General features: G+C 47.1%; 1 protein-coding gene across 1 annotated transcript in view; it reads right to left on the bottom strand.

The window, feature by feature from the left end:
* Positions 1-3,911: 3,911 nt before the first annotated feature.
* The window catches only part of LOC131212047 (afadin), a 31,418-nt gene continuing 11,026 nt past the window's right edge, over positions 3,912-24,303 (bottom strand). Inside the window, exons 6-16 of the mRNA XM_058205770.1 lie at positions 21,163-21,515; positions 17,537-17,658; positions 16,759-16,906; positions 16,379-16,674; positions 15,382-16,054; positions 14,330-15,224; positions 9,109-9,258; positions 8,865-9,039; positions 6,414-8,796; positions 6,171-6,289; positions 3,912-6,086 (exon numbers count right to left, since the gene is read on the bottom strand). Coding sequence (XP_058061753.1) covers positions 5,906-6,086; positions 6,171-6,289; positions 6,414-8,796; positions 8,865-9,039; positions 9,109-9,258; positions 14,330-15,224; positions 15,382-16,054; positions 16,379-16,674; positions 16,759-16,906; positions 17,537-17,658; positions 21,163-21,515 — 5,495 coding nt within the window. The 3' untranslated portion in view covers positions 3,912-5,905. The remainder of the gene's footprint in view (positions 6,087-6,170; positions 6,290-6,413; positions 8,797-8,864; positions 9,040-9,108; positions 9,259-14,329; positions 15,225-15,381; positions 16,055-16,378; positions 16,675-16,758; positions 16,907-17,536; positions 17,659-21,162; positions 21,516-24,303) is intronic.

The following is a 24,303-nucleotide window of genomic DNA, read 5'->3' as shown; positions in this document are numbered from 1 at the left end:
GATGATTTTTAATACGAAAACAATTTGACGCCGTAAGCTGGGCGAGCTAAGCCGCGCGTTTGGCAAGCGGTGAGCCTCCGATGCTGGGCTCTTGAGTTATGATGGGTGATCTTTAGAAATGGCCCCTATTTCGGGCGATATTTTTGGGTTTTCCGGTAAGCCGCACTCCATATGGCGCAGATAACGTTTCGGAATTGCCTAATTTATTCTCCTGGCTGTGGTTGGCAAAAGAGTTAACAAATCACAGATCCACGCTGTGACAAGTCTAAACCTCGCCGGCAACGGCCGTTGAACGGTCCGGGCTTTAAAGGTACGGCTGAAATTAAATTATTATGAAGCTTCCGTGCCCGACATTACTGAACGCTTCCGGGCACGGTTCGACACATTTTGGGCGAACGGAAAATATGGTAAATGTATGATAATGTTGTTAAAATATTCTGCTCCGCCTCTGTCGGCGGTGCCCTTTCACGCAAGGAATCCGGCTGCCAACCAGCGATACCATTGGCGATCACCGACGGTGCACTGTCCAGGTCGACGAAACCCCCGTTTCGGCGAGCCACCGAACGAACCGGGTACAATCTAAATTACAATGACTTTTCCATTTTATCTCCCCAAATAAAAGGGCGCAAACAAAAAATGTTAAAGCAAAACCCCTTCGAAAGCCGATAGCAGAACGGAAAGCCGTCATCCGACAAGAGTGTCGGATTCCTAAAGAGCAGTTGGTCCGTGGCCCGCTACGCGTTTTGTTTCGGGGCAGCAAAAAACACAGGAAAAACAAAGCCAACACTCATGTTTTATGCTCGTTTATGGTAATTTTTATGCTTTATGTGACAACTTCTGTCGAATTTATGGTAAACTCAATGTGGAAGCCGCCATCAAAAAGGCCAGCCAACCGTCGTGTTCCGTCGAGCCACCAGCAGTTTGGGCCGTTCTCTGCCCGATGGTGACCTCATGTTAATTTGAACCCGCCGCATACTCGTCGGTCTGTTTGCTGCTTGGCACTCGGAAAAACCCGCGTCAATGCACGACCCAAAGGGGAACGTGATGCGCGTGCACGAGGAAAAAGGGAAGAAAAACTGCAAACACAAATTAAAAACCGATCCACTCGAGACGATCGTGTTCATTTCCATCTAATAAATAATGAAATTCAGACTGTCCATCCGGTTCCCGTCGCCGCCAGTCGCCGCCGGACGGTTCCCGGGGAAGTGGACCAGATTTACGGACGGCCCCATGTTGAATGTCCATGGGGTGTGCGATTTTCATTAGATCTCGGCATCCCTTTCTGCACCATTGGATGGAGGTCCAGTGCTGGTGTATCTGTGGCCACCGAGGGTTTTACTCTAATTCTGCAACATTTGCAACTACTGCAACTACTGCAGCACCACCTCTTATCATTCAACGCAAGCGCTTCCTTTTTTACCCTTATGCAATCCATTACGAAAGCATTGTGGTTTGCATTTGGAAACTTTGCCCTCCCGATGTTGACTCGGTATTTGAAACGGTACCAAAGTGCGGATGTTGCCAGTCGGGTACTGAAAATTGTCCCAAACAAATCGACTTAATGCAATTCCCATTACAAAATCGAAAGCGAAGCGCTAAAAGGCTTGTTGCAGCAGTTCCGTGCCATACCACTTGATGTTCGAGTGGCGCAACGATTATTTTTCTTCTTATTTTTAATGTAATTTGTGTCGATTGGTGGGAATGCACCGGCGCACGGGATGTCTGCGAGATGCACCATGTGGCCAGCCAGTAATGGGGACGCATGACGACGACCGATAATTGATTGATTGCTTCATTGAGTTGCGAATGCAGTGAAACGCTGCCAATCCCTGACGCAGCAGAACGAACCTCGGGACAAAATGAGTGCAAACAGAAAAGGCAGACAAAATTGTCATCGAATGACGGGTGCGCATGAATGAAGTGCATCGATTTTGTGGGGTCAGATTGGTTGCATTCCCACACACACAGATGCCGGTCACCGCCGATTGCGGTTGATCGACGATGATGACGGTGCTGAGTGGTTGGCAGCCGGCAATTGTGTAGATACTGCCGAGGGTAGGAAACATGCCGAATTGGAAAAAACATTATGTGGGGCGTATTCAAAGCGGCAAAGTTCACTGCAGATAATATGCCTCCGGGAATGCACACCATGCAATATATCGGAGAACAAAATGATAAGCTCAGGGCGATATGGAGGGAACACGGAGCGTAGGGCGAATCGGGTGACCCAATCTGAGGCCCTGCGCGCCGGAATGCCACCCGCGGGGGCTCCAGGGAGCCTGGAGAGGGCGTCAATCCGATGACATTTGGGTCAGCGGCGTGAAAAAGGGGTGGCTTTTGTAATGCCGCACGCACGCACCCGTCTGCCGGTGCAAGCAGCAGCAAATGGCAATGGCACAACAACAAGGCACTGCAAAAAAAATGGGCACGACCAGAGGGACAACAAAACCTCCGAAACAGCTTTTCAATACTCAAATGCCACACTGTGGCCAGCGCGTGTGTAGATCAGCCCGTTGGAATTAAAATGCCATTGACAATTTGCGGTGGCCGCGTGTGCATAAATTACGGGCGCACATGTCGGGTTGATGTGCGTTGTTTATTTTCTCGCCTTTTTTCCACAGATTATTTTTGGTTTGTAAACAATATTGCTTTTGCGGTGTAGCACCGTTCCCACACAGCGTGTGGAACTTTAATTATCCAAAACATTTCCATCACCCTTCAGAACAACATGTTCCTCGGCTCGTTGACTGCACATTTGCATTTATGGCCAGTGGACGAGACGTGCTAAATAACCGACCCGTGCTCTCCTCCCAGTACAATACTTTATTTTGCGTCTGTTTTCGTTTTTCAAGCATCACAACACAAGTTTGGCTTCGTCGGGTATCCGTGCGACTCGTGTGCACAATCGTTAGCACAACGTGCTTATTTTGAGAGCAATAAATTCCTATAAAAAATGTTATGCAAATAATGTAATTGGACAGGGTAATCAAGTGCCCAAGAGCTTGGCAGCGGAAGTGTTCTCTACGGCTAAGCTTCGGCTTCATGGCTAAACATGATCGTTGGTGAACGATTTAGCTTTGGATTTCGAAAACTTCAAATTTTCAAACGACAGTTGAAGTATTAACAGGAATTAAACATGTACAAAAAACAAAAATGTACAACAAAACCTTCTTTGGAAGGTGGGAAGTAAGGGCAACTGGTGTTAAAACCCGATTGCTTCACGTAAGTTCTTTTTGCTTTCAGAACCACTAGCTGTTGTCCGAAACGGATCATCAATGAACTTATTGTCAAAAATCAAAGCTCACCGACGCCAACTGCCTCTTTCAGGCATTGAGAATGTAGTTGTAAATGCCCTTTGAAGCCAACACACTTTAAGGGTGGGGCCATAGACACATAATTGGTGAACGAAATGTAGAATGTTTTGCAAAAAAAATTGCCCATGGCTGCCGTGTTTGGGTTCGCAATCGCATATGACAGTCCGATCATCTTACTGCAAAAATGGACAAATAATGTGCACATCGCCGTATGCTGCTCGGCCTAACGAATTGCATTCCGTTACGGCTGTCGGCAGTGGAATAAATGTGTTAAGATATTCCATTTCGTCGAGGCCGCAGGCGTTAAACGGAGCAGATACGATTCGCTGCGCTGTGGCGCACAACTCCGCAACCTCTATCAAAGGGAACTACGGTGATCGGAGGGCAACGACGCTCATCACGCTTTCAATGGCGATAATGCCAAGGAATAAAAATAATACCATGAAAGCTGATGGGTAATATTGGGAAATAACAAAGAAAATTAAATTCAAACGATTCAACCGAGATTCGAATATTGTTGGCACGAAAAATTGTCATCATTTGTTTACTCTTAAAATGAGGACAGACGCATAGATTATTTTGTTTTACCTCAATTGTTACTAACATTTACATAGCTGTTATTTTCGTTTATAATTTCTTAAATGTTGGAAAATAGTAGTTTTTAAGTAAACTATGAAATTTTCTCTGTCATTTGCTCAAACATTCCTACCGTGCGTGTTCATTTTCACTGCTACCCTGAAACCCAGCTTCCTATCCGTGATTGCACGGATGCACCCTAACAGGTCTTCTACAGTTCAATTATGACGTTCGTTAAAAACCGGTTCTAATAATACTAATTTAACGGAGAGCACTAGCATATGCTTCTGTACAAGTACAAGTGGTGTATGCCCGGAATCAAAAGTTATGCTTCCCTTCCTGATACCACCATTTGTTAGTGACGTGATCGAGTTTGGACCGTCACAATAACCGGCGCGATCCAAGCGGAAACTCTCCGATACAGCGCACTTTCGATTGAGGGATTTGGTTACACGTTCCTGTTCCGGTGTGTGGATCAGAACACACGACGCACACAAAACATGTACTGTTACTTTGACGCCATGGGTGCCTTTTATCTATAATTAAGTTTAAAAATATGTGCTAGAAATCGGTCGTAATCCGCTGGTGGTGTAGAGGTAAATGTATCTTAAATATGTCGAAAATTGTTGGAAATTCTTCAATAGTCTCTCGTTTACGATATAAAAATACTTGTTTATATAACAAATAAAATCACTTTGATGTCGTTTGGGTGATTTTGCCTACATCTATTATCATAGGTTGGTTCGTTACTACTACGTCTCTGCCAACGTCTAGTTTACTCTCTCAACAATCGTATCGACAAAAATACAAAAAGAAGAAAACACTGACTTGCTATCTACTATCCTTCCGGTTGCTTCGCGGTACAAGGTATCGGAGCGGTATCTCAGTACTACAAGTGCCAAACTCAGCAAACGAAACCGGCGAATTCGTGCGACGAAAAATGTCGTGGACCCGTTAAAGTGTGCAAGTTGCAGAGGACATGCACGTACACTGCAGATGTTGGAGTGCCGATATGCTGATTTACTTTACGAAATATAGTGGAACACTCGTAGTTCAAAAAGTCGGCATAAATATGTTAACAATTGAGGACTTTATCAGAATCTTCCGTTCCATATCAACGCGATTGATGCTTTCACGGCGCATTGTAAGGGAGCTCACAATATTGCAGAATCCTCTTATATCAGTAGTTCAATTGACCTTTCATTGTGTGTCTCAAGATTTCATCGTACCGATCACGAAGAAAACTATAAAAACTACTACAAAAAAACTCCGCACTGAGGAGTGCTGTTTTAAAAATTTTCCACCACATTAAATCTACCCTCTCCTCCGAATCTGTTCATTCAAATCTTGTTGTATTGAATAAATTTTCTGCCGAGACTTAACAATTGTTGTTTGTTTTGACAGCTGCAAAATGGATTCACAGATATAAATATAAATCTTCCGCCTATTGACTACGCCCTCTCGCTTGCCTTCGATATACATATTGCTAAATATATATAAAAACAAACATATCTCTCTAAGTTGTCGTATCTTCCACTGCCAGTATCGTCTTGGTCCATTGGGTTCGTATCAATCGTAACGATCTTCCACAGTAGGATCATTATTGTTCAGCCATAATCCATTACAAACTGCTCAAAGATTCGTTTCAGCGCGTTTCGAAACGAAAATAATTTTAAAAACTTGTTCCTCTATTTCTATATATACTATTAGTTGTTTGCACTATCTACACTATCGGATCCTTTTTTTCTGGCGCCGCATTTTTACATATCTCTCAACAGCAGCTTAATGGTTCGATCTTAAGTGTCAACCTCAGGGGGATGCACCAAAACGGGTTCATATCCTGTTTAACTATGACCACACTGTACGAACTTCTTCGACGTACAAATTGGGACAGGATTGTACTGTGTTTAAATTTTCAGCCTATCGCTAGCATTTACACTATGGAGCTACTTACACACACTTTCTACGCTCCGGGTGGCCGGAGTCACGCTTCTGAGAAGCTCTTTCACAGTCGATCAGTGCACGGCGTCGATGTCCCTTTGGGCGCGGGAAATTTTCAGCTTATCCTTCGGTGTATTGTTTTCGCCTGATTCTAGTGCAAACATTTTCATCTTCTCTTTGAATGACAACTTTTCCGGCACCGGCTCGCTCTTTTGTTTCTGCTGTTGCTCTGCCAACCGCCTGGTGCGAGGGTCACTATAATGAAAGAACGAAAAACATGTCTTGCCTTGTTAGCAGAATGCCGATTAGCGATGCCCTCCAAGAGCACTTTCTACCTACCGATAAACTTCCTGGGCCCCAATAACGCCTGGTGTCGCTTGTATTTGCATGTTCCAGTTTTCACCGTCCGGTGTGGTGGGAGTGTGTAGCATAGCGGGCATGGTTTCGTCAATGAAGCGCTGTAAAGAAAACCATCCAAGCAACACATTGTTAGTGGAAAAGCTTTTGCAACCAAAGTTCACGTTGGACCGGTGGCGCCATCGTGTGGTCGTTCCCAGAGGGAAAAGCGTTCGCTCTACTTACGTCAGGATCCGGCCGCTCCAGGATGGTACCAAGTTCTCCTGGGCCCCCAACCGCTGTTGAGTCGTTTCCGATGGCACCACCGATTAAATGTCCGGCTTGTGTGTAGCCCGCAACGCCGGAGTTCATGAGCGGTGTCGATGGGTTATTGTTGTTGTTGTTGCCAGCATCTTCATCGTGGAAAGAAACGCGTTTGTTGTCCTTGTAGCTACTATTGGCATGCTGCAACAGCATGCTGGAGGAGCTTCCGGCTGCAGTAGCAATGGTCGATGATGCTTGTTGCTGCTGATTGCTGATAGTGTTGCTGTTCGGCGGTGCAGTCATCAGCAAACTGTTGTTACCATACCGTCCTCCTACAGGAAGGGTGTTTGTGTTGTTGTTTAGCACATTTTGCTGCTGCTGGTCTAAGGCCGGACTGTGGGTACCACCGAATGAAAGCTTCATTGGAGCACCGTTGGGACCAGAGCCGGGCCGCAGCTTCTGCTGTTGCTGTGACATGATCACATACGAGCTGTTTCGTTCTGGTGGCGGAGGGGGCGGAACACCACCGCTACCTACGCTGTTTGCCTCGCCTGTCATGCCAGCGTATCCACTGCCACCGTTGTGCAGTAGAATCTGGTCGTGACCTGTGCCACCGTACTCGCTATTCTCCCGATCCTCTCCCAGTAGACCGGACGTTAGGTTGAGCTGATTCATGTCGAGCACCATCTGCGACATCATCTGGTTGGCGTTGGTATTGTTGGCGGTGATTTCGCTCAGGTTGAGCTGTGAGCGAGCGGCCGGATGGTTGCCACCATTGTCGTGAGCAAAGCTTGCCGTTTTCGTGGCTCCACCCTTTGACGGTGAAGACGGTGTACTGTTGTTGGTGTTATGTTTGAGGATACTCTTCGGTTGTATCAATGGCGGTCCCGATTGCTGGTGCTGCTGCTGGAAGTTGGCAATGGTTGTCGAAACGGATGCTACGGTGGATGACTGTTCGCTGGATGTCAGCGAAATCGTATCAGCAGTACCCTGCTTGATCTCCACTTGCTTCAGCTTGGTTAGTGGTGCAGTTAGCGGAGCATTGTTGGCTTGAGTCAAGCGCACTACCTCCTGCACATTGCCCTGGTCCTTTCCTCCGTACGGCATATCCGTGTCGTAGTCCTGGTCTTCCTCCATTGCTCGCCGCTCAAAGTCACGCTCGAGCGCCAGCGTGCGAAGCTGTTCTTCCTGCTGCGATGTACGCTGTGGCAACGACTGCAGCTCCATTATCTGCTGATCCCGCCAGGCTCGTACATGCTCACGGCGCAGTTCCGTTTCCTTTTCCTTCTCTTCGCGCTCCCATGGATTATTACTGCCAAGGGGGTTTCCGCTTTTATTTTGCGACATCGTCGGATAGTAACCGACCTTCGGCGGTTCAGAGCTGCTGTACGTTGCGCCGGTGTTCTGTGCAGTTCCGCTACCTGGCTTAAACAAAGGGTGCGTTGCTGCGGGCGGAAGTGGAGGTTGATCTTCTGGCCCCCGGACAGGTTTGGGTGCCGTTGACGGAGGCATCATGTGTTGTTGGTGATGCTGCTGCTGGGGCAATGGTTTGTTCCCTGTGGCCGTATTGTATGCGACCGGCTGCTGCTGCTGCTGTTGGCGTCGTTTGATAAGTTCGTTCATCTCGGCCAGTTTTGCTTGGCCGCGAAGCAAAGAGTGATGCTGTGCGGCAAGCTGCTGTTGTTGCTGTTGCGCTTGCTCGTGTGAGTACATTTGAGGCGACAGCATAGGACTTCCGTTAGCACTGCCGTGATAGCTGAAGCCAGCACCACCAGCGGGACTACCGGGTCCCCCAGGAATCATATTCACGTTCTGCATGCTCTGGCTAGCGGAGATGCCTCCTCCGACGGATGGATGATGATATCCTGCACCGGCCACGGAGTGTGCAATGTTGGGCATCGACGGAGCCATCATCTGATTCATGCGCAGACTCTGTTGTGCTTGAACGTCCCGCATGAAGCCGTTCACATTGCTCGCCGCCGGTCCTCCCATTGGCTGCTGTTTCGGCCCTACGCCCATAGATGACGCAAGCCGACTGTTGATCGTGTTCATATTAGTCTGTTGCTGATGCTGCGACACGTTCGTAAGATTACCGCTATTACTATTACTACTAGGCTGATTAGGCATCGTGTAAGACATAGAGTTTGGTGTTGTCAGTAACAAATTACTCGGGTTGATACTGTTACTGCTATTATTGCTATTAAAATAGGCAGACGCTGGACGGCTTAAAATTGGGTGCTGTTGCTGTTGGAGTTGATGCTGCTGCAGCAATTGCTGCTGTTGTTGTTGCTGCTGCTGCTGTAGGTGAGCGTTGCTGCTAGAAGCACCGGGAGAATTGAGCGATGACTGCAGGGGCATCGGAGGTCTACAAGAAAGCGAAAACCATGTTTTAGAAACACAACCTGCTAAATTACGACCAGCACTAGAATTTACCTATCGCCGAGATTCGGATGGCTTTGATTTTGTGCTCGGTACACGCTGAGATTCTGATAGAATCCCTGATCCTGACCCGTCGCCGATGTAGCGATGCCACCTACTCCTGATCCTCCTGCAATGCCTCCACCACCGGCTAGATTGTGTATACTACGGGATTTATTGGCGGAAGAACCTGCGACACAAAACATACCCAACATGAGAGCTCACGGCCTTGAATTGAACCTTAAACGACAATGCTTACCTATGTTACCAACATGGTGCAGTGCGGGGACCGATTTGCTATTTAGAAGCTGCTGTCCGGCGGATGGTGAAGGTACGGGTGGTTTGCTGATATCACCGCTACTGGTGGTACCGATCCGGGTCATGTCGCGTTCCGACATTCTTCGACCACCTGCACGTTTCAAGAGCGGATGCAGTGAGAATGGATTAGAACTTTTTTGAAGCACAGTGTCACATAGTTCGAAGCATAAAACGAAACGCTTGGATTAGTTGATAGTAGGTGCTGTTAAAGTTTCTCCGTCGATCACCAGGGTTCAAACATTCACCAGCAATCCATTAATATATATGTGTGTGTTCATGTGTTATGAAACGATTGCAAATACGGGGACACAGCTCAAATCATGCAAAAATCTTTGGACTCTTTGTCCGTGATTTCCTGTGAACGAGTAATTGCAGTGGCGATTTCAACAAAATAATGTGAAATAAATATTTGAATGTTCATCAATTCTACGATTAATTACAACATCTACAAATGGAGGGCTGCAATAATTACTTATGATCATTCCCTATTTAAACACGCATCGGGTTTGCTTTGCGTGACTCATTGAATGGTGGCAATAAGATCAGGAATGATATTATTATTTCGACTCAAGCACAATACGAAGCAATAGGAGACAATGATAAAGTTTCGTTTAAAGCAATTTTCATAGTCAGGCCTCTTGCTCTACTACTCTCTACGTTCGCTCTCGGATAAAAAAACACACTGTGAGGCTGGAAAGAAGCGTGACACGCGGCAAATCCCTTTGGAGATTGTCCAAGAAGCAGCAACAATACTAAATCAACGTTTGCGAGGGAAAGAGCGAACGATTTACTTTCTGGTCAACTCTCCTCACTGGGAGATGACTGTTCGCTGCGAGGGACGGTTGCAGCCTCGAGTTTGCTGTTGATTTGCTTAAGGAGCCGCAGTATGTTGTGTTGTTTCTTCAACTGGCGTGGTGTTTGTGGCGCTGGTACTAATTCCGGCCAGCTGTTTCGAAGCGGGGAAGATGAAGTTGATGGACCCACGCCGCTGTGCAGGAAGTTCAATGCTACTTTCTGATTTTCAATGTTGGTGCAATTTGGACGACACACTTTCAGCTTGCGCAGAATGAACCCATCGGGAAGTGCGTGTGGTGCGAATCCGTAATCGGCCGTATAATAATTAGCAACGTCCGGTATGCTGTTGCGACCCTTAATAGGATGGGTTTCGATAGCTGGGTAACGGTGCGGTTTCTTATTGTTGCAGTTCCTACTCATATCACTCTGGCTGATTGAATCCTCACACGATCGTGTACGTTGTTGCAGCATCGTGCAACTTTCGCTCGAATCAGCAGCAACATCTAGTTCTTCACCGACGGAGCCGAACACACTCCAGTGCTTCAGTTGATCGAGTATTTTGCATTCCTCTTCAGTCGACAGGCGATCGGTGATGGGACGATTCTGATTCTGCTTTTCTGACGATTCGCGTTCAGCTTTACGAGGTATGTTTTGAACCTTTTCCCGTTTAAGCTGCATCCATGGATTGTTGTTTACGTCTTTCAAAGAGTCGTAAAATCTTGTCAAAGCTTTCACCTTCCCGTTTCCGAATTTCATCTGCTCACATTTCGAATCGGTTTGGTAAATGTTCGCAGAACCATTGTGGTTTCTTCGGGATGAGCGTAGTGATGCAAGGCCTACTAGAAAAGTGACGATTGATGTGTGAAGTATCATGATTAGTGCTAATGCTTTTGTGAAGCCGTTAAAGAATTGAGGGGAGGTGACGAAAATATGGCGGACCAACTGGAGCGAAAAAAAACTTGCTCCAAAATTACACACATACAATAAGTAGAATCGAAAAAGAAAGCTCGTTCACGGAACTAACGAAGAAGGAGTGCTTTGCAACATAATTGTGCAGAAATGACGAGAAGTAACTGGAAATTCAATACTACGCAGAATTTGCATGTTAGATGCACCTGGTAGGGGAATCGGTTGCACCGTTGCCCCACTTTTGGGCAATTGGTTGGTATGGATACACATTTTATCACGTATGCCAATCAAGAGTAATGCAAAATAAAATCGTGAGCTTCATCGGCTGTCATAACAATGGAACCAGCAGAAAAACGAAATCGCATGCAAAAAAGTAGAATGTAAATAGCGGAAATGGAAACCACCAAAACGAATGGAAACAGCGAGCGCAGAACCAATGAATTGGCACATCGATACTTTGTGGGTTGCGTGTGATAAACGGGGCTCGTGGATATGTGCTCCGAAAGATAAAAATGCAAACATAGGAATGAAAGTCGCAGCTTCGGACTAAAGAATAGATGAAAAACGAACAATGTTCAGTCTCGGTCTCCAGTGAACAATAAACACGAGCAGCAGCAAAGTGGGAAACAAATGTGGTACGGAAAGAGGAAAGGCACAATGGACACAAATGTAACAACGTGTACCCGCGCACTCGTTGGGAGCAGACTTACTTAGGAAAAGCAGAAAGTAGTGCCTGCGGTCGATAACGATAATTCCGCTCTGTTCAGTCGCTGTGGCCGTGTGGCCAGAAGATATTAAATGTGTTTGCTTAATAGCCGAAGGATTGCCGACTCTGGCTGCATAAAAAAAAACACAACTGATACCGAAACAAGAGCACACGCGGCGCCGGAACCGAAGAATCGTGAAGCAGAGTGAGCCTACCAACCGAAGCGAGAAAACCGAAGAAGCCGCTCCACGGAAACCAAACACAAGAACGAAGTACGCCAGATTTATCGGAGAATGTTACGGAAGAAGTGGACAAGTTGTCTCGCCGTACCTTTCGTACCACCGCCACTTCCACCACCGCCAGTTTCTTCGTGCGGTGCATCTTCGTTTCTGTCATCGCTATTTCGGGTGATTTCTTCCTCTCTCAAAAGCCGAATATTTCGCAACAGCTTACAGTGATCAGTGTCCACCAACCGGTTGTCGGTGCCGTTATCGATCGCTTCGGTTGCAAAATACGATGACGTCCGTTCGAAATCCTGATCTTCACCGCTTTCTTCGTCCACCATATCCGTCTTCTGCTGTCCGAACAGTGTCTTCCGCGAACAACAAACGTCGGTTTCATCATCAGCTACTTGAACGGCGGCGGTCCGCTGTCGCCCCTCGGCGCTATTATTGCTGCAATAGTAGTTATTATTGACGTTCACATTGGCCGTACCACTGAAGTGGCGTATCACGTAATCCCTAATGGTGTCGATTGGACGTTCTTGATCACCCTCCTCGACTCTTGGCTCGCTCATCAGTATCGAGTTCGGCTTAACGGGCAATGGTTGGTCTACGCTTTGAATGTTGTTGTTATCTCGTGGATCTGCCCCCTCACCGGTGGTGCTTTTATTGCTTAGTGATGCGGAGTGAAACATCTCCGCGACGGACATTGCCGCTTCGACACCGTTCAGATGATGCTGCTGTTGTTGCTGAAAGTTTCCCAAATTGTCTAGATGGTTCTGGTTGTTGTTTAAACGATTCAAATGCCTCGAAGACTCATCTACGCACTCATCAGTGAATCGCCCGACGGCCCTCGCTTGCCATTCGGGAGCTGTTTTATTTGCTCCATCGTCGTACCCATCGTACTCGTGATGATCGTTAATAATGTCGAAACTAACCGTTTTGCGACACGACGCATTGCTACCCCGACGACTGGCGGTGTTGATCATAATGCTCGGTGGATGGTTGCCAGTGTTTGGATTATTACCATTACTGCTGGGACCAAGTGATGGTGTCGTTGCAGCAGCAGGTTGATTGACTACGGCAACGGAAGGTACTGCTTCGCTGGCGTTGGTTCCGGAATCGGTTTGGCTAGCGGCGTTGTTGACCGTACTGCGACTCCTCGAACCTGGCGCTTCCTCCCCGTCGTCCTCATCTTCATCGATGAACGGGATGTCATCAAGATTTACGTCCGCCACGAAAGACAGGTTCGATTCGGTCGACGGCGCTTCGATGCGTATCTCGAACACGCACGCAGGAGGAACGCGTGTGGATTCCGTGACCGGTGTTTCGGCCGGTTCGGTTGATTCGTCGATTTTTATCATTTCCCTGCTGCTATGGCTATTGCTTCGTGAGTCGTAATCTTCGACATAGATTGAGGGAGGCGTGTCGTAGCGCACTGGCTGCTGTTGGGCGATACCTGACGCTATTCGTCCGATACTATTCAAACTATTACTACGGCTACGATGCTGATTGTAGTAGATGCTGTTCAGGCTCGTGCTCGACCGACAGTCGCGATAGCGGGGATCGAAGTGAATCTGCTGCAACTGATCATTCGACAGAATGTCCTCGTGCGAGAGCGACAGGCTGTAGCGTCGCTGACTGATGTCGGGATTTGACATCCGGCGGTACGCGGCATCGTTGTGCGTGAGAAATGGCGTCGAGTACGTATGATTCATCACAACGGAGGACAACGGTTGGCGCAGAGATCCACGCCGTGACTGTCGGCTGCCTCCGCCGGATCCATAAAAATTAAGACTTTCGTTTGAACGGCCAAAGTGATAGCGATGATTGCCATCATTATCGTACACATTGCAATTGAATTCATTTTCCATCTCTGATCCCACCAGAGAACAGTAATTTGTCAATCAACAAAGCGCCAAGCACCGTGCCCCAGAAACATAATCAAAAAGACCCGACATCAAATACATAAAGTAGCATTACGAATAACAAATATTATAGGCATAATTCGATATCGTGTTACCAATTCGATACGTGTTCATGTTTTGGTTAGGAAAGTTGTTAGTGAATTATGTTGAAACCGCAATGATCGGGTATCGCGCACGCGTGATCGATCCACAGCAGCAAGAAAAGGGAAGAAGGAAGAAGAAAATACGTCGAGCGATAAGAAAATAGCATATGCAAATTGCGCCAACCTGTCACTAAGGCAAATTTAAAACAGTACATCAATAATGTGTTCCAACCTTAACCCGGGGTGATTGTTAGTTAAACCCAAATAAATAAATAACACACCAAATAAAAGAGCATAAACCAAATTATACAACTTCCTATATGTTGTCCATGAGCTATTGAAAACAACTAAACAAATTGAGTGAGCGAGAGAACATAAAAAATAAACAAAGTGGGTTATAATCGTAACACAACTCGTTTGTTTTATTGTATTGTTAATCTCTATGCGCATAATGTGTTGTAGTCAGTGTTTGTTAAGTAGGAAACCAAAGCCCGGAAAATTCAACTGACGAAGCACTTACCGCGCTGTATGATGGGACTGGGCTGCTGAAGGAGGGTGGCTAAACCGTGATAGATGGCACCTTGCTTTGCGACCTTCAGCGTGACGACTGGCCCCGTGCGAACGAGATGATCCGCAGCGCGTTCCTGTGTTATTCCGATCAGACTTTGTCCGTCGACCTCGAGTAGCTGATCGCCTGCCTGCAGCCGTCCATCCAGATCAGCTGCTCCACCACCAACCACCGACTTGATGTAGATACCGAGTCGCTCTTGGCCGGCCCCTTTGGCGGCTACAATCGAAAGTCCCATACCGTTCGCGTTCTTGTGGAGTTTGATGATTTGTACCTCGGGTTGTGGCAACTTGCTGGACATTACGCTCGGGGAGCGTCCTTGATTGAACTGGTGCATGTACACCGTCCACAGTCCAATGCTGGTTGGTTGGGATGCGAGTCGACACCAGCCGGCCATCTGGAAGGGATTGAGGAAATCCACCAAGCCCGCCGGTATGCCACGAACTACGTCACAGCTGAAACCATCGTCGGGCAGAAGCAGTGCCAACGGCAGCTCGGGCGATTCCTCCAGTCGTATTTCGCGCCCATCGGCACGACTTAGCTCATCTGCAACCGATTCTGCCATCCGCACCGCAGTGTCAATCAGGTTTCGAGGAATCGTTTCCTGTGAAAGGAGCGCAGCCATTTGCAGAGAATTCAGGCGGAAGCAGGAGCACGCCAGCTGCTGCACATCGGAGACGGACGTTTTAGGCGCCTGTAGGAACTGGGCGCACTGATTGATTTTTGCCAAATGGCAGTCGGCCGCCAACTCGAGACCCTGCTTTTCGGCCCAGAGCTCCAACAGCGATAGCCGTTCGCTCAATGCTTTGCCCCAAGCACTTGTGCACATGTGGGAGGTCGTAACGAACTGAAATAAGAAATGACACAAAATTAGCCGAGATTGTAATTGAATAATTCAACGTTGGAGACTATCGAACGTGTCTCTGAAGTCCGCGGCGTTCGTATGGTTTCCACAGTACCTTAATACAGAGTAACCTCTATTGACGCTTCCCTCGAATGCTTACCTTATTAAAACAGACAACATTGATGTAGTGGAACAATTGCGAGAACAGCTGAATGGTTAGGGCCGCGTTGACGCGACACCGGCGAAGTAGCGCCATGGCTGAGCCGAGCACCGACAGTACCAGACCGGCAGCAGAATCGTGATCGATGTTTTCCGACAGGAACTGGTTCAGCGTTTGCGACAGTTCGACGTGAAATATCGACACAAGATTGCGGAAAGCGGTCTGCACGCTCTCGGCCAGCACCTCCTGCGCCTGTACACTGAACGCCGAAATGTGGCGATCTGACTTCAGGAAGTGCAGAAACTCGGAACTATTGGCCATCCAGAACGAGAGTATTTTGGCGTCCGTATATTGTTCCTGGACAACGTTCTGAATCAGGTTAGCGACGTGGTGCAGGAACACGGTTAGTTTGTGCGCCCGTTCAGTAGGCTGCAGATCCGGACGGTAGTGCGTCGATGCCCGGTATCTGGCACAAAGGTAGAGCGTATAGACCGGAGCTAGCTTGAAGTTGGGCGAGTTGACGTCCAGTTCGCTAATGACCGACTGCAGGAACGGTTCCTGGTTTTGCTCCGGAAACTCGAGTACTGCCGGGAGAATCGGTTCCTGGCCACCGGGTTCTCCCGCTATCGAAGTTGCTGCGTGTGACGGTTGAAGCTTTGGGAAGGTGCTGGTCCTGCGAGATAGAAACAGAAGAACGCCGTTATAGAACCTCCATTCAACGACTAGAGACGGCAGAGGCAATGATTTCATCGCACAAAGTGAAGACAAATAGTATAGAGCATTTGCGTAGCGTAAAGTGTTAAGAAACAAGGAAAGCTTTTCAACAGTAATGTTAACGAGCTGTAAGTATCGAGACAAAAGGTTGAAGGAGGTGAAGAGCAGATTTGCAGAAAGCGGAAAGGACCAAGGACGGAATGATGCAGCTGCGCCAAATGTATGCTTCACCATTCTCGCTCCAGTCCAGTTGTTTTTGGTGAGAGAGTGCTGGGTACGGTACCTGTCGTTGGTTGATCCAATTGATTTAAAACTCGAAATTGACTTTGTTTCCGTTTCACCAACGTTACCGGCACCCGCTCCTCCGCCACCGGGCATGTTGTCGTTCTCGGCGAGCTCCTGATTATGGGCTTTACTGATCGACTCGTCACCCGCCATTGGGTCCGGACCATCGATGGCCGTCACAAGGAGACCGCCCGGATGGTGGTGGTGCATATGTGGGTGAGATTGTTGCGGATGCTGTGACCCCGGAGTTGACTGCATTTCGAACGAACCAGTTTTGCCAAACAAGTGTTGTTGCTGTTGTTGTTGCTGTTGTTGTTGCTGCTGATGCTGCTGATGCTGCGGCTGCTGCTGTTGCTGCTGATGATGCTGGAGATGAGCGGTGTCGCCACTGTTTGAAGCACTCGCTCCCCCGTCAAGAAAGCTTATTCCAGCGCTTGCTGAAGCCAGCTTTGAGCTCATCTGAGTAGAGCTGATCGGACTGTCGGACTCATCCTCATTCCAAGAGGTTGGAGATGTTGGCGATCGACTGATGACGACAGTGACGTGATGATGTTCCAGAATGATCCGCGAATTGTTGTGCAAATCGGAATTTGAAGGTGCAGTAAAGTGTTGTGTTGCGTGAGAATTAAGCGTGAACAAAAATGGCGTAGAATTTGGAATAATGAATTGCGAGAACGGTTTGCGAGTGAGCGTGGCAGAACGATAACACGACACGACATTAAGCACAACGACAACATTAGCACCGACAGATTCAACATATAGAATGAGAAAAAAATAAATAAAAATGATAAAATGAAATCCGATTAATTCATGTTTAAAACAACCGTACAAATGTTACATAAATCAAAAATGGCGACCACATGATATCAAACACACAAACATTTATCTTTAATCAAATATACATTCTCATTGAAATACCAACAATACACGTTTTAAAAGCGAAAGAGCCATTTAATTTTTTTAAATCTTTTCGAAGATATAACCACATATCAAGCACAAGCGCGAGAAGCGAGTTCTAACATGTACGCATCGCTTCAGCATTAAAATGTAAAAGCCATAAATTGTACGTCACCGACCCAGACACGACCGGCGGTGTGTGGCACATAACCTTTTCGCCACGAGGCTCACCACCATAAACTGTGCTAACGGGACTTACCTTTCATACAAACAAGCCGAATCAAGTTGAGATTGCGACAGTGCCAGGTTGTAGCGGCCATCGGAGGGGGAATCTACGAACCGGTAAGACGCTACTCGGCCGAACATAACCACAGATCCGTTCTGTAAAAGTTGTGAAGCAAAAGTAAGAACATGAGCCTAAACGACAACCTTTTTCTGGCGCAGGGGATCCGCCTTACAGCAGATCCTTTCTCGAGGGATAATAAAATTCAATATTTTAGTTACACGGCCAAAGCGAGGAGATAAGAAACAAAAGTTAACCCACAAACAAGTGTCTAATGACGGCAACAACTGATTTTGGTGACGCACGGCAAAAGCCAAGAAACTTGAATTCTTTTTTTGTTTTTCGTAAATTAACTGAAACCCGAAATGCGAAATGCGCTTTAAACGACATTTTATGTTGCCTTTACCTTTAGCTTCATGCGACGGATGGCAAAAAGTTTTTTTCTGTACAATCTTCATTTTAATGTTTAACGTCTCCTTTAAGTGTATTAAAATTGTTTGTTGTGTAATTAAAAAAAAAATTGCTTAATATTGCAAACATTTTACCCATTTTGGTTCCGTTGCAAAAATGAGAATAGAAACATACTTTCTAAAGTAACGATTGTTTCATATTTTAACCGTTTTTTGTTCTCATAACGATTTACGGTTTTATGGCCCTAGGTGTACGTAACTAATTCAGACAGTTTAAATTAAAACCCTTGTAACTTCCCAGGCTTAATGGTTTTAATCAAGACCGTACACAGTCCACAGTGTCCGTCTGTCCGAAGAGCCAACAACCCTCATCCGTTGCACGCGTTGGCAATCCGGCTAGAGGAGGAACGTCGCAAGGAAAAGCGAGTTCAGCAGCAGGGCAGCTTTTTAATCTTATTCGACTACTCGGGCGATTTCTGGCGAGCTCTCCTGAGTTCTCTTGAACCAGAACTGGCGACACTTTTGCTTCGTTTAGCACTAAGCACGATTTCACTATCACGCGGTCTCACTGTCGTCACGTAGCGCGCGCAGCACACACCACCGGAAAAGCTCGGACAGCAAATGGCAACCTATTAATCATCATCAACAACACTTTTCTAGATGCCTTCCTTGCAACATTACCGTTGATCACTTCCAGTCTTGAGCAGTTCCCTGTCGTTGGTTGCAACCTTGTGTTTCTATATGCATGGAAAATTAGGCCATTAGAGGTCACAAAAACAACTATGAAATGGGGATGGTTCCAAGAATTTCTCCGTTCGCCACCTCGGAAAGAAAACAGAGAAAAACTAAAAAAAGGGCTGAATCTAGAGTGGAGCCTTGAAATTGGTTTATTTCACTCCGGTGCACACTGACCGATGGAATGTCGCGGCGACGGACCTGACGACGTTTGACCTTTTTTGAGCTACCCTGTAGAGTAAAGGCTACGTCAGCCGCGGCAAAGTGGTTAGAGAGCAAAGGCAGAAAAGGCTACGCAGCGCTAAAGACACTCAACATTTCGATTCGTTATTTGCTTCATCGATTTCAAGGGATGGTAAGCGGCAAATCAGGCAGTGTTGCAGGAAAGGAAGGCCTTTCTACTTTTATATCTTCCCCACAATTTCACAACAATTCACCATCCTTTTTCTCTTTCCCTCTCTCTAGGGATTTGAAAATGGTATATTTCATTTGTCTCGTGAAGGTCGTCCATTTTATTGCCTTGCGGTTCCGCCGATCTTGTGGCCGACGGTCAAGGAGCTGCTAAAGTGGTTGACATCGGTATGATGGCGCTCTTGGGTTTATTATAACTTTACTTTCTCCACTTTTGTATCCTTCGTGGTTACGTTTAAATTAAATTTTGTCCAGTTCATCCGCTTTGATTTGAAACTAACGTATCGCCGCGACGAGCCATATTTGAATTACATCAGCCATCGTCGGAAAGTTAAGAAAAGTTAAGAACGTTAAGTTTTAGAAGAATTTGCGCCGATGATGGTTGGGAAACATTTTAAAAATGGTTTTGTGGACAGGTTTTGACGTCATGTCTGTAACACTATTATGGCGTTCTAAAAAAAAGGAATTCTAATTCAAAAATCAACCCGTGACGATACATTGGATTAGAAAAACAGAATGTCGCTACTTTCGAAGGTGGTTTCCGTTTACAAACTGAGGCGTCGCAGCTGTGTTTCATTCAGGAGTGGTTTTAAACACGCCAGTATCAGATGGCGGAAATGGGGACAATCGATCGTGCCAGACGAGCCATCCAACGTGGAAAGTACGGCACCGAGAGAACGATGAATGAGTGCAGCGTGTGCACAGAGGCAAGTTACGAACTCGGCATTGCCCTTCCCGAACGAAGAAGTTGACTCTATATATAGCTTGCACGAGAATCATAAGCAGAACCAGCTGAAACTACCAATTCTGCTGGATGCTGGGTCGACGGCCACGGTAAAATGTGTACAAAAAATTGGGTCAATATTTTATCCCAAGCTTGCATTCGTTGTTCAACCATATTGCTGGAGTGACAGAGGACTTTAGCAGTTTTAAAAAGCAATCGTGCAAAGGACAGAGCGTCGCAGGTGGTGGTAACCGAGGGTACACGTGGCACTAATAAGCACCACGTCTTTTTTGTTGCTGCTGAACAATTTATAAAATATTGCATATTTTTATCATTTTTTTTAATCCAACTTTTGTTGGCATATAAAATGTGCTGCCAGAATGAGACAAAAATCGAAATACGCAGTTACTTTTCTGGTATTATTTACATAACGGAACGGTGGGTTCTATCCGTTTTGTAAAGCTCGTATTTATCCTTTCAAGCATGGGCAATCTTCCACCCAAGCGGACGATTGGCAGCTTCACCAACCCTTGTATTCGTATGCACGAGTAAGGCAATCCTTTTTGCCCATCAGGTCGGTTTCGTTTGCGATTTTGCTTGCCTCAGCGCTGAGGCAAAATGATAGGATTTACCACCAGGAAAGGGGAAAGTGTGCAAAGATGCTGCCGCTGTCCTAAGCTTTGGCGTGTTCCGCATCCGACGGAAAGGTGAAACTTCTGCTTCAGTTGCCACTGTCTAGAATGGACCGTCGTCCTTTACATCAATGATTTATTCTAGTCCCGCTCCTGGGGGATCAACAATCATTATGCCGTGCGATGGGATTTCTTGCAGATGATGGGCTTCATGTAAATTAAATCGATGATGTGTACGAAAAGCACAACAGCACACAACCGTGAAAGCGCTGGATCTGTAACCGTACCTTCAAGTTCTCCTGTCAAGCGCGTAATCGATGTATTTCGAAGCCGGCAAGAGAGCGGCGAAGCGCAAACGGAGCGTATCGTAAGCCAAGCCTTCCAGGAGAGCTTATTTCCCTGATAAAAAATTTAAGCACCGCTTTATCCTACCAATCACCGAGGGAAGTATAAAGTATTAACTGTGCTGAACCGAAGTTAATCGTGTAATTACGATATTTGGAAACTCTAAAGGGGAAATGTAAATGGGTTGGCCATTTAAAGCAGTTGATCGTTGTAAATAAAACACATGCAGGAAAAACGTGGAAACAAATGTCGACAACATCGTGCGTCTCATATGATGATTGACATACATTTTTAACTCACTGCGAGTCAATTATTTACAGACTATAAATGTTTTTCCATACTTACGTGCAGTATCGTTGGTTGCTGAATGTGGTGTCCATTGACGAACGTCGTGCCATCGGCGTGAAGGGGCGTCACGGTGCAGACACCGTCGTGCATGGATATCAGACAGTGGCGGGCTTGGATGGAGGGACCGAACAGCTGCAGGGCGTTGGTGTTGGCCGAGCCGACCTCGATCGGTTCGCTGCCAAGCTTGACACGTCGACCGCCGTCGCCGCTGTGCGTGATCTCGATCAACATCGGGCCTTCGCGGTCGCCACCGATGTTGTTGCCACCGTTCGACACGCCGAGCGGTTTCTTTTTCCGTCTTCGCGGCTGCGAATCCGCCGGTCGTCGACGCACGTGAAACATTATCGAACCTGCGCACCAGAAAAGACCGAAGAACAGAAGCCAAATTAATCACCGCCCAGAACAAATATTGCGCAAATAGGTTAGAGCTTATGTAACGTGGAAATGCGAACACCTTGAACTACTAGATTATCAATGTTCCGTTATTGTGTTGGTAACTAGTGTTACCATTTTGGTTTGGTTTTCAATGCGTACTCTATATTTTTCCATCACATCTTATCTTCAAAGCAACCTCTAATGAAGAACGAAAAGCAATAAAAACTTATTCAACAAAACACGATCTCCGTCGGATGCGGACTTGTAAACACTTTCGAGAAGCGAGCTGTTGCCTACCGGTAGCCCTTTTCACAGTAGGCTGTTTTGAGCTTTCAATTAGCTGCAACAGTCGCAGCCCCAACCCTAACCTCCAACAGACTCTGCTAATCAGTACACATGTTCATAATTAAATATCTCCGTAAAGCAGTTTCTGACCCTGATTCTCGCGGCCTACCGCTGCGCGACGGTGCAAGCCAGCTGTCTGGCGGTGTTCTGGTTAAACATTTGCATACCCAAGCAACTACACACGGCGGCGCCCAGATCTCGACCGCTTCTCGTTCGTGTGCCGCGAGGTGTGTGTTGTGCCCGGTTGGAAATTGAAAATTCATTTAAAAATTTACAAGCAAACTAAGCCATCGGTTGCGTTACAGGCGCGCCTCTTTGCGGTGGTAGCTGGAGAGCAGAGCGGACGAACACGGGTTTGGCCTATGGCATCATCAACACCAGATGCTTCCATCCGCTGGCAGGCAGCCTGGTTGCGGTGGGTTTTGAAATATTACTGTCAATTGGCTTGTATTTGTTAGCTGACTGGGAAACGGAACGCTTCCTGCGTGCGAAACCAGGTCGCATCGGCACCGGGAAGGTTACTATTAATAAAATGGACGGTGAGAATCTCGATGGCCGTGAAGCTGCGGTTTCGTGCAGTAGAATGTTAAGTGGTTCCTGCTCGGGGCGATGCAGGCAGCAGTGTTTCTCAAAACCGATCCACTGTTTCTTCTTCAGCCAAACGAAAACGGGATGAACACACGGTCAGCGCAATCCTGAGTGAACAATCTTACCAGTTTGGCCACAGTTTGTAAGTTGACGAAATTAGAGTTTGGGGGATGTACACGAGGTAATCACCATTTCATATCTGAGTGTGTCCAAACGATAATGTAGATAGGAAAACACACCTCAAACGGAGGTCGGTCCTAAAAGAAATCCAACAACCGACAAAGCATCTCCAGTTTATTTTGATTGGTTGCCTGGCACAATCTGTAATGTTGTTTGTCAAGCAGGGATCAATATAAGGAAGGTGAAAAGATCATGCCCCTTAGCCTTTATTGGCATTAGTGGGCAGCAGTGTCGTGGCTCCTCTCCGACGAAATGATGTTGCTGTGGTATTGGGTCTTATCGACAGATTAGGCCGATATCCTGGCGCCACCGGCCATAACTATATCCATTATGACAAAGATGTCCTTGACCGCTCCAGCGACAGCGCGCCTACACATACCATGGTACACACAAAACCGTAGTTGTATCTGTTTTGTGAGGCAGTATAGACACGAGCAAAACAAAAGCCGCATTGATTGAACGCGGGGCACCGTAGGCCAATGCCCCTCTTATCGTCTACACGCCACGCCATGCGTACGTATGTCCTTAATTACGTTTCCAGTCGTTTACCAAACCTATTATTTGGCATATGTTCCATCTGCCCGACGTACAAGGTTCAGAACATTGGCGTGGCAATTTAATAACCTAATGACGATGACCAGACACACATGAACCACACTAGGGATATTCTGCACGGCGACACCCGCTTGTTTGGAAGACATACTTTTCACGTCCCACACAGACCACTTTCGTGGTGGTTTCAACCGAACTGGCGAACAGCCATGACGCAGACACTAAATTGATTGCATACCGGGACCCGGGAAAAAGTGCTGCTGGACACTACCGCTGTGAGCTGGGTGTTTACTTCCGTGCCGCCACCGGTTTGCTTCATCCACCGGGCGTCTCCATTGAGGAGTATTTTCTCATAAGAAATATTACGAACAATGCGCCTGTTTGCATTCTATTACCCAAGCCCCGTAGCTCGCTAACCGGTCCATTTGTTTACGCTACGCATTACAAGGTTCTCTGGAACCGTGGGCTGCAGAGAGCGCCGGACCGTGGACGTCAGAAACGTGCCGTATCTCCGCGCGAAGATGCTGCAAGCGCAAAGGTTGACGTCACTTTTCGCGATCCATCGTGGTAAACACACGGCGGTGGTCTTCATCCGACTTCCGGTTTGCCTCCGGGAACGCACGAGACGCCATCGACTGGAAGGTGTCTGCTAGTAGTAGCTATCTAACCGAACGGCGAATACACAGCGAAGTGGCCTTTCGTTTGCGGGAAATCTTCGTTTCAAGATCTTCGGCCTTCAACACAGCGGCGTTCGGTAAGCGTACAACATCCGGCGAAACTTCTCGTCATCAATCTCGTTTTCACGGTGGCGGTTCCCGCGAACGTAGGAAAATCGTGTTCGTCCGCCTCGTGCCCGGCTGTGCTTATCGCCATCAATTAATCAAGTTCACTTATGCTGACTCGAAGCGATTTTTCATTCTCTGTTGTTTTTACGGAAGCCCCGGTTAGAGTGGTAGCGTAACCACTTCAGCAGGACCAAGTATCACTCTGCTCGGCGCGCTGCTTCATTAGCCGCTGCACAGGTTTTCTAAAGTCACGAAAAGCGACCACTCTCCGGTCGATGCTCTTTTCCAGCCTCACAGCCGACACTGCGCGTTG

This window comes from Anopheles bellator, chromosome 2 (genome assembly GCF_943735745.2).
Source record: "Anopheles bellator chromosome 2, idAnoBellAS_SP24_06.2, whole genome shotgun sequence".
In the NCBI taxonomy this organism is placed as follows: Eukaryota; Metazoa; Arthropoda; class Insecta; order Diptera; family Culicidae; genus Anopheles; species Anopheles bellator.
Note: the sequence above shows the minus strand (reverse complement) of the source record. Positions and strands in the feature narration are given on the sequence as shown.